Source organism: Lepidothrix coronata, unplaced genomic scaffold (assembly GCF_001604755.1).
Source record: "Lepidothrix coronata isolate B3197 unplaced genomic scaffold, Lepidothrix_coronata-1.0 Scaffold31, whole genome shotgun sequence".
Classification (NCBI taxonomy): domain Eukaryota; kingdom Metazoa; phylum Chordata; class Aves; order Passeriformes; family Pipridae; genus Lepidothrix; species Lepidothrix coronata.
In genome coordinates, this window is record NW_016690211.1 from 4,672,890 (window position 1) to 4,688,122 (window position 15,233).

A 15,233-nucleotide genomic window follows, 5' to 3' on the forward strand; every position below is an offset into this window, starting at 1 on the left:
CAGGGCAGAGGGGGAATTTCACAATGCACCAGATAGCAGAATGTTTCATTTCTGGTGCTGCCTGCAAGGGAAATTCAGGCATTCAGTCAGATTTCCTTCTTCCGCCTTTGGTAGGAGGTACAGGTCAATATCTGACATGCAACTTCTTTGGGGATTTAACAGTTTATCAACCGGCTAGCAATGATTTAATTCACTAGTTTTCACTGGGTTTTATTTTGACCCGGACAACAGGATCTTCCCCCCAGCCTGGACACAATAGTTTTTTTCCAAAAAAAAAGGGGAGGCATAGCAATGGGTAAGGTTTTTGTATCCTAACCACTTCAAGTTACTAGTTTATTTTCTTTTTATAATTAATACTTCAGTGGCTAATTCAGTTTTTGTAATGGTGAGTCTATTGCACTTTTAAGTTGGCACAGCCGCAAATAATACTGGAAATATTATGTATATCTTGTATTGTGTGTGCAAGGGTTTGGTTTTTTTTTAAGTTTACTTTTTTAAAACAGCATGTTTTAAATATTCTGAAATTTTGAGCTTCAGCATGTGCTTGCAACAAGAAAAGTCAGCGATACGTTCAGCAAACTCAAGTTACGTCTGATTCTGGTCTTGAAATCTAGCTGCTGATTTCTTGAAGTACTAGAATCAAGTCCAAAATCAGAGCTGGTTTCATATGAGCCTATGTATAAATTTGAGATATACAAGAGAGTTTATAATAATGTTGACTTCTAAAAGCTAGCATGTAAGCTCTATGGGAGCAGGGACTGTATCACTATGGTGCCTCTCTGAGGGCCTAAAAGCGTTACTCCAATAAAACCAAGACTGCTGCTGAACACAGACTCATTTATTTTTAAATAGCACCCTAAAGCGAAGCAATGCTACTCAAAAAAGCACTGCGTAAAATGGAGCGGAGTGTGTCTTTGTTCAAGTAGCACACAGTGAGAATCCTAAAGGGGATGACTCTGCTAGGTATACAGAGAAGCTGCACTTGAAGTCTTGTAGATCATAGTCAGGAGTGTAACACTATCAGTAAACTATATTGTAGTGTAAGTCAGCTCAAATTAGTGTAAAATATTTGAAAAGCTCTAGTTGAATAGATGGTGTTAAAACATTACCACAGACAGGCCTTCCTATAAACATGAGGTTATCATCACTGGCATCTGAAATGGTATCACATACTGGTAGGATTTGCACTTTTTGCTATTTACAGAACTGGTCATCAGTAGCATGTCATGGCTGGCTCTGGCCACTCTCCACCATACATTGGAAGAGCTGAATTCAACATTTCAGCAGACACAATGTGGCAAAGGAAGAGAACTTGGCTATTAATAGAAAGAAGATAGTACTGTCAGTAAGTACCACCTAAAAACTACCCTCTTTCAAAGTTTTTTATTTCCACTTTCAACTCCTCCGTACTTTTAACAACAGTACATAGACATTCAGGTAGGCTACCAACTTTAACACTTCCATAATACAATACCAGACAAACCTTATCTCAAGGCACAAAACTCTGTACTTCACCAAGTTTCGGTGTTTTTTCAGAATTAAAAGCCAGATTCCTTAAATACTGGCTTATGTATGTGCTGGTATTGACTGAGGTAGAGTTAGTTTTCTTGGCAGTAGCTGGTATGAGGCTGTGTTTTGCATTTGTGCTGGAAACAGTACTGATAACACAGAGATGTTTTAGCTATCACTGAGCAGTGCTGACACAGGGCCAAGGCCTATTCTGCTCCTCATCCCACCCACAGGAGGCTGGGGCTGCACAAGAAGTTGAGAGGGGACACGGGGATATCCCATCCCATTCCATATGGTGTCATGCTCAGCATATAAAGCTGGGGGAAGGAGAAGGAGGGGGGTGTGTGTTCAGAATGATGGCATTTGTCTTCCCAAGCCATGGTTACACATGATAGAGCTCTGCTTTCATGGGGATGGCTGAACTTGCCTGCCGATGGGAAGTGGTGAATCAATTCCTTGTTTTGCTTTACTTGCATGAGTGGTTTTTACTTTCCCTATTAAACTGTCTTTATCTCAACCCACAAGATTTCTCTTTTACTCTTTCTGTTCTCTACCCCATCCCATGAGGAGCAGAGTGAGCGAGTGGCTGGGTGGGGTTGGGTTGCTGACTGGGGGCAAAGCACAGGGTATTTTACACTTTACATCCAAAACTGGGTTACAACAAAAGCTTGCAAGTTACAGACTAAAGAAAATGAAGGTATGAAAATGCATCTTGAAATATATAGTTAACTGCCTCAACATTTAATTGCCTTTAAAGGTAATTAAGTGTACATTTTCATTGCCTCAGAAAACTTGGGTCCTATCTTTTAAGTCACCTTTCTGTTCTCATTTATGGTGAATTATTTGTATGTGATCACAGGCTTTGGTACGCTAGCAGTTTTTAAAATGTATTGGCCACTTAAAATAGTTGAAATGGAACATTTAAAAGAGAACTGCTATAAAGATACATCAGGATACTAATTTTTGTAACACTTGATAAGATCAATTTTATGATTTGGTTGTTTTTCAGAAAACAGGCCTAGGGTAATCAAAGAAATTGGTCATTTATAGTCATCAGCCTATTCTGAACTCTTCCACTACCTCCACAGGACACTTAATGGAAGGGCTCAAGACTGAGTTTTTCAGAGCATTTTAGGGGGCAAAGGGCAGCACTGTCTGCTTTTACAGACAATTTGTTAATAATTAGGTTTAACAGTTCTTTCCTTTTAATGTTTTTGAAGGAGCAAATGAATGTGCTAGTCTGTGAAGCTACAAATTACTTTAACAGCTGTGGGAAAAGTGAGCTGAAAGGACAAAAAAAATCTAGTTTAAAGTTGAACAATCTAAAGGCTTCATTCCTGAGTGCAACAATGGCACTTTCGTGAATGACAGCCAAAGCAAGGGCCTGTACTTCCCAGCACAGCCAGCACCTGTGCAGGCCAGGACCCGCTCTACCCACTCAGCCATCTCTCGGCTGCCATCTCCTGGGTAGGCGCCTTATAACACAGCCCCCTTCCCCCACCTGGCTATTTCATGGCAATCCATCTCTTACTGTTTTCATCTTATGCATGAGGCCAAGCTTCTCCTGAGAACAGAGCAGAATGATCAAAATCAGGAAAGGAAACTCCTAAAATTAAGGAATGCTGGTATATGGATGTTTGGCCACACAAAGGGATGGATCAGTATATTCAAATGTTGCCAGCCAAGACGAAGGCATCTTCTGAGGAGAAATTCATGCTCTGAAGACATGCACTTCCCTTCCACAGACAGCCCTCATCTAGCAGATTTCTACAAGAATCACATGATGACCCACTGGTCTGCAGCATTTGCTCCTGGGAACATCTCTCTGCACCAGAGCCACGAATGTGACACACCTGGTAGAGCCACAAAGGGGTGGGATTACCCTCCCCTACAGACAAGGCAGAGAAATGCTTGGACTCGTTTCAGAAAGCTGTATATTTCCTTGTATATTTATCTGCAGCTGCCTATCATCCCACTCAGTGGACCTCCCCAGAAGACAAAGTAGTCTTCACCCAGCAGTGTAGTCCTGCATGTATGGATACTGGGACATGTGCAGAGCCACATCTTTCCCTAACACACACTGTGACACAGCTGGGATTCATCCCCTGGCCTGGAAATTTGGAAACACTTCTGGGTCACTCCAAATATAGCCTGAGGCAGCTACCTTAGAACACAATGATCTGCCCTAGCAGAAAGGGTAGCCCTACAGAGGGAGACAGAACACAGAGTTTGGAGTATGGACTTAAATTTCAGCAAGATACATTTTACCTCTAATTATGCACAACATCCCTCCTAGAGGCATTTCCATTTCGCTTTGAGATGCCAGCTGAAGAACCCAAAGTTACACAAGATCGATACATCATTGTTCCAGAACAAAGCAGTACTTGCCTCATGCACAGCTAGGGACACAAAATGACATTTCATTGTTTTTACCAAGGCAGCATACACACATTGTAACACTCAGCTGTGACTCAGTACAACATCTCTTCCATTCATTGTTCCTGGTCACTGTGGGGAAGTACACAATTATTCTCTCTTTTTTTTCTGCACCCTCCTTCACAGCTGCATTGCTGATGGGGGAAGGTGCACTTAAGGTCACCGTGGAGAAATCTTCCAGGACACCGCAGCACTAGAGAGGCACTAGGGCAACACAAGAATTGCCCCTGATCATGGGGTCCTAAGTAGAACTTAACTATTTCTGTTTATCTGAGCACAGCACCAGTATGCAAGCACTACATAGGTTTTACTTCATTCATAAACCATCCACTGAAAGACAAACTAAACATTTATTTTTGTGAAATTAATACACTAATTAGTTGCATGGTAATGGCAAACATGAACATGGAAAAATGAACACCAGAAATGGAAAAGGTCATGTATGTATTTCTCTTCTAAAGAGAAAAAGAATTATTTGACAGAGGAAGTGATCTGTGCTCAAGATTCAGTACAATTGCCAGTAAAAATGACATTCAAACAGCAGAGGGCTTCTCTCCAACCTCCAAAACAAAGGAAAACTCGAACTTGCTTAGCTCTGCCTAGATTATAGGGCCCACATGGTTTGTAGGGTGTGTATATGTACGCATGCAAGGAGTAGCTGCTGTCCGGCAGAGGATCAACTCACTTCCACTGAGGAAACTGCATCAGTAAGTTCATAAGCAGAGTTTAACCACATTTCTGCCTGAAGCTGTATGTTTCATTATGGTTTACTTAATTTAGATATAGTAACTAAGTATTAAAAGTGATTGAAATCCCCAAGGAAAAAACGATCATCACCTGCTTTCCTCATTTTACTTTGTACAACTAGCAGCTGCTGTAGATTTTTACTGCAGACACAATGAAATGGATTATAGAGCTGAGGCTTCAGTAGTCTGTGATATAATGGTCATAGAATGCTTTGGGTTGGAAGGGAACCTTACAGATCATCCAGTTCCAACCCTCCTGCCATGGGCAGAGACATTTCCACTAGACCAGGTTATTCAGAGCCCCATCTGACCTGGCTTTGAACGCTTCCAGCCATGGGGCATCCACAACTTCTCTGCCTCACCAGGTTCACAGTAAAGAATTTCCTCCTTATATCTAAAGTTACCCTCACTTCAGCTTAGGGCCCCTTGTCCTATCACTACATGCCCTTGTGAAAAGTCCCATTCCAACCTTCTTTTAAGCCCCCTTTTGATACTGGAAGGTGCTGTAATTACAGTCTCCCTGGAGCCTTCTCCAAACTGAACAACTCCGGTTCTCAGCCAGTCTTTGTAGGAGAGGTGCTCCAATTCTCTGATCAACTTAGTGGACGTCCTCTGGATGCATTCCAACAGGTCCACATCCTTCTTTTGTTGGGGATTCCAGAAATGGATGCAGTAATCCATGTGGTATCTCATCAGAGCAGAGTAGAGGGGCAGAATAACTCCTGTGACCTGCTGACCACCCTGCTTTGGATGCAGCCCAGGACACAGTTGGCTTTCTAGGCTGCAAGTGCACGGTGCCAGGTCATATTGAGCCAAGAATCACCTTCAAAATTAATTATGTCTAGACATCATTAAGTAGTTACAGGTTGGCATGTTATTGCTAATGCAACTTTGTTGCTGGTAGAGTATTAGATCTAACTTTGAATAAAAGTCTGTCCATATTTTTTTTAATGCAATAGACTTATAGTATCAGCTGCACAGTAAAAATGTTTCTGTGAGACACAGCTACTGGAACATAACCATTACTAAAAAGTTAATAACTCTAGGGCATAGTTTGTATTTTCTTCATCTGGACCAAAATATTTCATCTACTTCAAGTAGCTTTCATGTTACAAGAATATCAAAATAGCATAAAGCTTGCAAAGTGATTCTACAGTCATAAAATTAAACCTGTCTGGACTTTTTTAAGATTAAAAAAAAATGCAATTGTCCTGCGGTGACCTCCCATGCAGACAGAGAACACAGACTACCAACGTCAAAACATTAGAGCATTATATATCACAGAGCAGTCTAAATACCTTGCTACCAAGAATTTTAGGGAAGATTGTTTTAAAAACTGCCTCCATGTTAGAATGTACAAAAGGGTGCTTTCAAAGGATAGTCAAGAACGCTTTAAAACCCTAATTAATACTCATTCTTATCACTCAGTCCAAATTAAATTATTCAGATTGAAACATCTATTATAACTGTTTAGAAACACATAGATTCTCTGTAAAAACAATTCAAAGGTAAATATGCTCATTTGGAAGAGTAACACTTTATTTTTAAAAGAGTACAGTTATTTTTCTGAATTTGCCCAAAAGCATTCCTTGTTTTCTTTCCAAGAATATTCATCCTCATAAATCTCCTGCAAATATAAACAAAGAATGGGCAATATTGTGAGACTCTGCTACATACAGCCACAGGCCAGGCCAAATAACTCAACAGCCACCCCACTATTATTTACTGATTGCAACAGGACTACACAGTACTTGGCTGGCAAGCAGAAAAGAGGGCAGCACCCTTAGAATATACTAACTTAGCTGAACCTTGGGCTGATACCCATTAAATTTAAAAGGGCCCGTCTATACTGAAGTTCAACAAAGAAATCTAGAAGATACGATGTAAAAGCTGTAGAGTACACAGCACTCATGTAGTACCTACTGTATCATCATTTTAAGAAGAGTATTTATGTGTAACAGAATGTCAATATTAAAAAAAATATATTACATCAATACACCAAATACAGTAGTATTGGATCTGATGGACAGACTGGACTACCCAGCAGCAGTCCAATCCTATACAGAAAGTTCATCAGGGCTCTGAGATTACACCCTGATTACTTGTCTGCTGAAAGAGGTGTCAGAAAAGTAGAGTACTCAAGAGAACATCACTGTTAACCACATGGCAAGTTCTGCCTGGGAGAGAAGGCAGAGGTAATGCTCATTACTTGCATGCAACACTGTGGTTACACAATGAATCTCCTTCTGGACCTGGGCTAATTTCTCCAGTGTTGTGTGCCCATACCAACTCTGGGATCTCTGTTCATCCCTTCACCGAGTGCTGTTGCTTAATGCTTTGTGCTTTCTCAAGACCACAGGGATGAGGGGAAAAGACAGAGACAAGAAATGCTCCTTTTACTTGCGAACTGCAAAGCTGATTCAAAGTTCTTCCACAAGCCTGTGAAGAACTGAGTTTTGCAACTCAAAAGAGGAGAACTCAGGCCTCTTTCACTTTGACCCCAGGCTGGCTTCAAAAGGAAAAGCTGCTGGATGGTAGAGGTACAGAACAGCCTTTCAGATGTTCTACCTGCCATATATGGGCTTGGCTGCATTAGAGGAACCTCACTGCTGCCAGACACTGACAAGCCATGAGGAGCAACTGCCCCCTGGAGCATTTCTTAGATAGCCCAGATGTCTAAGACTAGCATAGGTCTAAATTAAATTTTTGTTTTGTCTGAAAACCCTCTCACACTGAAGCAAATTGTGGGAGGGGGGCTCAAACTTGGAAAGACCCCAAACATACCTTTTTCCATATTGGTACGGATGCTTTTAGGGTATTGATGCAGTACATTACAGCTTCAAGGGATTCTGCTCTGTGTGGAGAGGAGACTGCAATAATTACACTTGCTTCAGTTATTGGAACCACACTAGGGAGAGAAGAGGAACAACAGCAGTTTTAGCTAACACTTAACATCAAGAGCACCCAAAAGTTGTGGCCATGTCACGTCAGTGTTCTGGCCACATGCTCTCCTGACTCATTCATACTGAGCAAGTGTCAAACCACGTCCAAAAGATTATACACTTTTTAAAAGAAAGAAAACCACAACCAAAATCAGTACCAGATGTTAAAATTCCACACTTGAGAATAAATAAATCCACCAGACATAGGCTTTTTTCATCCATTCTTTCTTTTTTTTAAATTAAGCCTATGGAGTTAAGAGGGGAAAATTGTTAATTTGCAACAATACATAGGAAACTCACTGAAAGCTGGCTAAATAATAAACAATAACAAGTTAGAACAGTTAGTTCTTATCTGGAAACCTAAAAAATCATCTCAATTTGCAAAAGAATTTGTGAAAGAAGAAATTAAGTGCCTCATACTATGCAGATTTTGCAATGAAACTTAATTTTTGGTGAACTCTGATTTTAAATTCTGAAGTTTACTATTCAATGTGTTGTTTTCCAAACTTAACAGAAGAAGCACAAGGTTTTGTTTTGCTCCTCACAATAGTAGTATTCCCAAAAGCTGCTTCCCAGCTCTCCCTCTATCATAGGACTCCTCCAGCAAATAGTCCACAAGAAGAAATCTCAGCTTAAATGCTTTGAGCTGCCCTCAAGAGAGCCACTCTCTCCATTGGCTATAGAGGAAATCTAAGGAAACTACCCTTCAGACCTACTATCTTACCCTTTGCAATCACCTCCAATGTTCCTTCAGACTCTGCAAGTCCTACTAATTTCAGTGAGAAACCTGATAAATAGGGAAGGCTCAAGAGAATGTCAGATACTAGCATTCCATGTTTGAACCTAAGGGAAAATGCTTATCCAAGACTCAAAAACAGGAGGTTCTCCTGCAAGCATGTCTGGCAATTACTGTGTCTCTTCACTCCCCATAGCCCAAGCTTGCAGATTTTTTTATAGCATAAATTGACTTAAATCTGACAAGGACCTTCTGCAGCATCTCCATAGAAGAGAGAATAAAAAGAAAGTGCTGAAAACTTCATATCTTTTAGAAATAAAGACAAAACAAACCAACAGCCTCCCCTTCTCCAGAGTGAAATTACAATCCCTTCTCCCCACTTTTAAAACATCAAACCAGCATCAAGGATCCTGCAAGGCTAAATGGGCACTCCAGCAAACACTACCAATACACACTGCATTATAGTTTCTAAATACTCCTGCAGGTCCATGCACCGGACAAGGATTAATATTCCACTTACAGAAGGATGTGGTCTGGACATACATACCCAAGTCTATGGTACACTGCAATATGTTTGACTGAAGGCCATTTCTGTCTTACATCTCTGCAGATTTTCTTTATTTCAGTCTCTGCCATTGAAGTATATGCTTCATATTCTAAGTGAATCACTTTTTTCCCTTCAAAATTATTTCTTGTAGTACCTAAATAAAAATGATTTATCAACCAAATAAAGTGTACTTAAATAATAAATAAATAATAAATAAATAAATAAATTCTGCACACTTACTAAATATATACTGTATATTTATAATATATACTATATACATATTACATAAAAACATATAATGTATTAATATTGAGTAAAACCCAGGATCTCTTGCTATGGTCAAGGTCAGCACTGCGCAAATATAAACAATCTCCCTTAAATATGGCTGCATAAAGAGATTATTTGAACAAGATAAATCTTTACTATAAAAGGAATAATTTAGTTTACACATTATACAAGTCCAGAGTCCATAATGCTCAAAGCTGGGACATCTTCTGTGGTAACTGCTAAGGTGCTATTATTATTGCATTTGCCCATGCAATTTTTAAATGCTCAGTATTTAGAAGCCCAGTAGCACTAAAGTTTAAGGACAAAGGGGTTTCAGATGTGTGCCATGCACATTAAGCACAGGTATCAGCCTTACCTTTACCAGCTCATGGGTAAAACAGTACTCCACTTTCAACTAAGACCTTAGTTGTGAGACCTCACATACAGGTGTGGGCATGTGTTTGCATAGCCACAATATTCTATTCCCACCTTGAACAAGCTGTGTCCAAGAGGATAGAGAAAATACCTCCCAAGCAGTTCTATACTCCAGAGCTGTCGCTCCATTCAGTCCTTGGATAGTTATACCAACCCGAAAGCTTCTCACCACTTAATCCCAGTGCAACTGTTTAACTGCTGCCATAGTCTTGCTCTAATAATTCAGAACATGTTTTCTAAACCTCCTGGATTCAGACCAGGAATTGATTTATTTGAGAAGCACAAGTCTGGGATGTGGACAATCTACATTCCATTTATTAGACCATTAACACACCCAAATATCCAGCTCATAAATATTAAACTTACCAATGAACAGAGACACTGCCCCACAGTATGGTGAAACGACCAGCTCTGACACCTCATCTACAGAGAGCTTTGCAGACTTGAGCTTGATAAAATCTTTTGGCACATCTTCAGTTTCATCCATATCTCACTAAAAAGGTTGAAACCAAACAGACTCTGTTGTTGTTTCTGAAGATACTAGCAGCAGCCAACTGCTTTTTATCTAATTTATGCAAACAACATGCACCATCTATTTCCCTGAGAGACCAGTCTACACATCGAATTCACTTCTCATCAGTCTCACAGAGAGAATATTAACTGCAAATATTGAGCAATGACCTGGTTTTTAATGTATACATATTCCTTTCTGACAGGAAAGTCTGGTACAATGGGACAAAACTATAATTAGTCTGAGGCCATGGTTTAATAATACAATCAACCAGCACGGACCACTGTGTAGTGCTGGTAAATCTTCAGTGATATTGCAGCCCCTCCTACTTTTCTTATCCTGAAATCAAACAGTTTAAAAACAGAGATTTCTGATAAACACAGATTAGATTTCTAATCCTAAAGTTGAATATGCTCTCCAGGACATTCAGGACCTCACAGTATCCATCCGTTTCAGTCACAACAGAGACGCTTTTAACTTTTCTGAGTAGAAACCAGTCATCAGATCACCTAAGAATGAGAACAATGAGAAGTATTTTAAGCAGCAATGGAACAAGCTGCAGTAAACACAAGGACTGGCACTTGAAAGCAGGCAAAGAAATTAAGCTATTCTAAGCACACCTGCTCCTTTAACAGCAAAAAATAAACAAAATTTTTAAACAGCAGTTATTTTGCTGTATTATCTTTTCTGTTAAAAAGCAGCAGAAGGTTGTTCATTATTATCTTATTTAGGCAAGCAAAGTATCTACTGGTAGCCAGAAACAACAAGGAAGGAGTAACAAGACCTAAAACTCAAATTCAAAACAATGCCCGACCTCTCTGGCAATTGTCTTCCATTTACTGAATATGTGTTAATCATTTACTGGTGCACTGGCTTGTAGTTTCTGGTCAGCATAACTGTACTCTCCAGATGGAAATACACATTAGGCTCTCTCAAAACAGTACTGGGGTGGAAGGAGAGAATAGCAATCACATCTGTGGACCTAAACAAAAAAGGATTGTTGGAACATCATACAGAATTCAGATTATATTAGCACAGGATTATGCTCTATAGCATAGAAACTAAGCAAGATACCTACCCAACAGAATCTGGGCAGGTTCAGCCTCCACTAATCGGTGGGATGATGGCAACCTCGTCTCCAGGCTGAAGGACCAGGAGCTGATCTCCAAGAAGCACGTATTCCTGCCGAACAGCAAAAACCACTTGATCCTGGATGACAGCAAGCCTGAGGGGGATTGGCAGGAGCACAAATAGAGTGTTTACATTTAACCACGGATTTCATTAAACAACCAACTGGTGCACAGTCTAGGGCAACTGAGGTAAAAACCACTGAGACTTATGCAACTTTGCTTCCTAGACACTGTCAAAAAACACAACAAACACCCATCTCCTACTCTTTGGTTTTCTTGTAGTGGCTAAGGAGAAACAAACTCAGTATAATTTTCAAAAGTCAGGAATTCGATTTGTCATAGGCCTGTATCAGAATGAACCAATGTATATCAGACCCACTGCAGCAGCTTATAATAAAGAAGTAACTCAAAAGGTATCAACCATACAATTCGGGATTAGAAGTAAATATTGCCCTGATACAGTCTCGAAGGACTGGAGCAATTTTCTTACACACCAAGAAGCATTCTGGGTGCTGCTCGTGAGATCTCATGAAGATTCAGTGGTCAAAGAGATGCTCTTTTTGTGTGTGCTCAGACTTCATGAAGCTTTGGGTCTTTTGCACTTACAGGTCTGAAATCTGCTGTTGGTAAGGAGTGGCCGCAGAAGTAAGAGGGCAAATGTGATGCGTCTTCTGGCAGACCTTCTAAATATTTTTTGATTTCACATCTTTGAGATGTTGCTGTGAGAGTCCACAGCTCTGGATATCGTGAGACAAGGAGTCACTTTCAAAGCTAAGTGCAATTACACAGCAAGCATGAGGGCAATGGCAGTAAGACACCAGGAAAAAGAATGCCAGCATTTTACGTTATATGGTGCAGGTATGATAACTGTTATTGTTTGGACTACAAAATCTGGCACAGCCAGCAGAGCTGTACTGCATAGAAACAAGTAGACACACCAAAAGAGTACAAGTAAAAATCATCTTATTTCCTACCAGCCAGATAGACCAAAGTAGGCAAGGCACAGACTAAGCAAAACACAGTAGCTCTGACTCAGAGGGCAAACTGAAGAAAGAGACTGCATGAAAGTCACTGAAGAACTTGGCATACCATGAAATTGAAGTGCCCATTAGAAGGATGGGTTCTAATTAGTGTGACAATTAGTGTCACTTCTAAGCAAATTCATTGAGGAAAATGGGTGGAACAGACGAGCACTGTCAAATATGCTAAAGCTGCAGTTTGAATATCCATTAGCAATGTGAACAGAAGTCTGTGGTCAATGCCCTAAAATTATATTTTTTCCATAAAAGCAAGGAACAGAAGCGTTTTTCACGAAGGCCACTGTGAAGTAACTGCAAATGCAAGATGTGTACTGCCCCAAGTCATCACTCATAAAAGGACAAAGTTGACAAACTATGGAACACCAACCAACGGTGCTGTTGATACCTTTGACACAGAGGAACAGGCTGCAAAGTAAAATAAGCACATGCCCTGCACTGTCTCCTCCCCCAAAACACATTTAACCCCAGTTCTCTGTGAGGAAAAGGCCCCTGGTCTAGCATTTTGTTAGAGCTTCTCACCTGGAAACAAATACCTTTGCTAAATAGTTCATTGTTTTCATAACCTTTGAGAGTAATCGACTAAAGAAGAGTTGTGCCCTGACATCTAATTCCAGAGTTATTGAAATTCCAGTGCATTCAGCACTAAATCCTGAGGACCTCAACCTGTTAAACCTGACTTTTTTTTTTACCCCCTTCTACCCTTTCAAAATGGTGTTGCATCTTTGTCTATCAGACTCACTCTTGTCAGAATTGAGCACCTTTCCTCAGCCCTAACATGAGGTGACTTTTCTGCTGACACCCCTAAGGAGCACCAGTGCTGCAGAAGCTCTTACAGCACAAACACAGAGCTCTCTCAGGACCAGACTCCCTGTGAAATGCAACCAACAGCAGTATCTTTCAAAACAGAGAAGGTTGAAAGTGGCTGAATCTACTTCCTGTGTCAGGCAGGGCTGAGTGGCTAGAAGCCTGTGCAGGCTTCAGTTCCCTTCCTGATCTTTCTTCCAGAGTGTGCCATAAGATCAGACAATGGCTAACTGTACAGTTAAAGATAATTACAGAATCAGTTAGGTTGGAAAAGACCTCTGAGATGACATCAAGTCCAACTTTTGACCTAACACCACCATATCAATTACACCATGGCACTGAGTGCCATGTCCAGTCTTTCCTTAAATGCATCCAGGGATGGCAGCCCACTCCAATATCTAATTGCCCCTTTTGTGAATAATTTCTTCCTAATGTCCAACCTAAGTGATTGAAAACACCTGCACACTACCATTTATTTCTTATTTATTGTCCTGGCTGTGCTTGTTCCCTCCTTGAGACATCTCACCTTCTCCATAGGTTAATAACATAGTTCAGCTTTCAGCTTACTGCACCACAGCTCTCCTGGACAATGGGCCCCGTGTACCACTCAGGCTCAACTTCTGGGTACATCTACTTTTGGGACCTGGGCTTTCCTTGTATATACATAAAGCTACAGCCTTTCCGACTGTGCGAAACACGAAAAGCTTGGTGCAGGTTACCAGAAGAAGGTAACATCACTGGTTTTGCACTGTCGAAGTACTGCTACACATTCCAACTAGACTCTAAACGCGGAATTTGTATTTACCAAAAAAAAAGAAAAGAAAAGATATCCAACCACGGGTTTTGTGCACCTCATTGGTAACTTGCTGGGTACCTGGGGTGGGCCTTGACGATCTCCTCCCAGAGCTGTAGAGAGGTGATCTGCCGTGGCACCGAGAGGGTCTCGCTGCGCAGCCCCGCCAGCTCCGCGCTCCGGGCGAAATACAGCACCGAGACCTGCTCGGGGAACAGACAGGGCTCAGAGCGCGGGGCCTCCCCCCAAAAAAACCACCAACACACGACCGGAACCAGAGCGCCAGGAAAAGCTTTCCCAGGCTCTTCTGGGTGCCGACCTCCTGCCCCGGCCGTCCGGAGAGCGGGGACAGGCGGGGGGCAAGGGAAGGCGGGGGGGCGGTGAGTGTCCGCGGACCCGCGCCCCGCTCCCCCGCCCAGGCCTCTCCCGTCCGGCGCCGCTGCCCGCCGGGCCGAGGGGCCGCGGGAGCCCCGCCGCCCTTCCCGGCTCCGGCCAGGCCGCCGCTCGCCGGGGGCTCCAGCAGGTCGCACCTACCTGGCAGCGCATGGAGCCGCCGTCCCAGGCCCAGCTGCCCTCCGCCGCGAGCCTCCGGCGGCGCCTGCGCCGGGCCCGGCCCGCCCCCCGCGGCCTGTCCGGGATCGCCAAGGCCCCGCTCCTGTCAGCAAGGCTCGGCTGCGCTCGGCCTGGCTTCGTGGTCGGATCCCGGCCTGCGCGGGAGGCTGGCGGAGATGGGAGACGGGGGGTGGTGAGAGGTCGCGGCTTTGCCCCCAGATTCAGGTTACGGTTTTGGGGACAGCACTTTACGAGCCGGATTTTCGGATGATGGACTCGGACCCCCCGCGCGCATCGGGATTCCGATTTGATTGCAAATATTGCACGTCCACGGCCTTGCACGTGTTAAACACCCACTAAACGCACGTGGCAGGTGTATAGCGCGTGTGAAAGCTGTGGATCCGTCATAGTGCTGGCACGGGATTTCAGGGTTAGGGCCTATTCCAGCGTGGCGATTCCCTGGGCGTCCCGGGGCACAACTGCACCTCTGCCTTCAGAGACAGCGTGGTGCTGATAACACCAGGGTCCTGGGTTCGATCCCCGTAGGGGCCATTGGCTTAAGAGTAGGACTCAAGGATCCCTGTGGGTCCTTTTCATCTCCGAATATTCTGTGATTCTGTGGAAGGACAGATGCTGGATGACTGTTGGCTCTCACCAGGAAGGGACAGTGGCATGCTGCCGAGACACACACAGCAGTTGGTCCACCAGTAGGTGGCCAGAGTTGTTTCTCTAGTGTTTGTCTAGTGACACCTCTAACCTCACAACGATAATGGAGGAGCTCATCC

The 15,233-nt window shown here is 42.6% G+C and overlaps 2 protein-coding genes across 6 annotated transcripts; both read right to left on the minus strand.

Moving 5' to 3' along the window:
* Positions 1-1,374: 1,374 nt before the first annotated feature.
* Positions 1,375-11,311, minus strand: LOC108495495 (molybdopterin synthase catalytic subunit). Of its 4 annotated transcripts, none has more exons than XM_017811226.1 (5): positions 11,208-11,311; positions 9,985-10,111; positions 8,917-9,070; positions 7,476-7,599; positions 1,375-5,472 (listed from the first exon to the last, which is right to left on the minus strand). In XM_017811226.1, exons 2-5 carry the CDS (start codon positions 10,103-10,105, stop codon positions 5,290-5,292), a joined length of 582 nt encoding a protein of 193 aa, XP_017666715.1. In that variant the 5' UTR covers positions 10,106-10,111; positions 11,208-11,311; the 3' UTR covers positions 1,375-5,289. The 4 variants fall into 4 exon arrangements, with proteins under 4 accessions (XP_017666715.1, XP_017666718.1, XP_017666720.1 ...); XM_017811229.1 differs by lacking the exon at positions 11,208-11,311 and adding an exon at positions 10,944-11,058; XM_017811230.1 differs by lacking the exon at positions 1,375-5,472 and adding an exon at positions 5,484-6,318.
* Positions 10,085-14,507, minus strand: MOCS2 (molybdenum cofactor synthesis 2). Of its 2 annotated transcripts, none has more exons than XM_017811232.1 (4): positions 14,431-14,507; positions 13,978-14,099; positions 11,208-11,354; positions 10,085-10,111 (listed from the first exon to the last, which is right to left on the minus strand). In XM_017811232.1, exons 1-3 carry the CDS (start codon positions 14,440-14,442, stop codon positions 11,228-11,230), a joined length of 261 nt encoding a protein of 86 aa, XP_017666721.1. In that variant the 5' UTR covers positions 14,443-14,507; the 3' UTR covers positions 10,085-10,111; positions 11,208-11,227. The 2 variants fall into 2 exon arrangements, with proteins under 2 accessions (XP_017666721.1, XP_017666722.1); XM_017811233.1 differs by lacking the exon at positions 10,085-10,111 and adding an exon at positions 10,994-11,111.
* Positions 14,508-15,233: the final 726 nt, after the last annotated feature.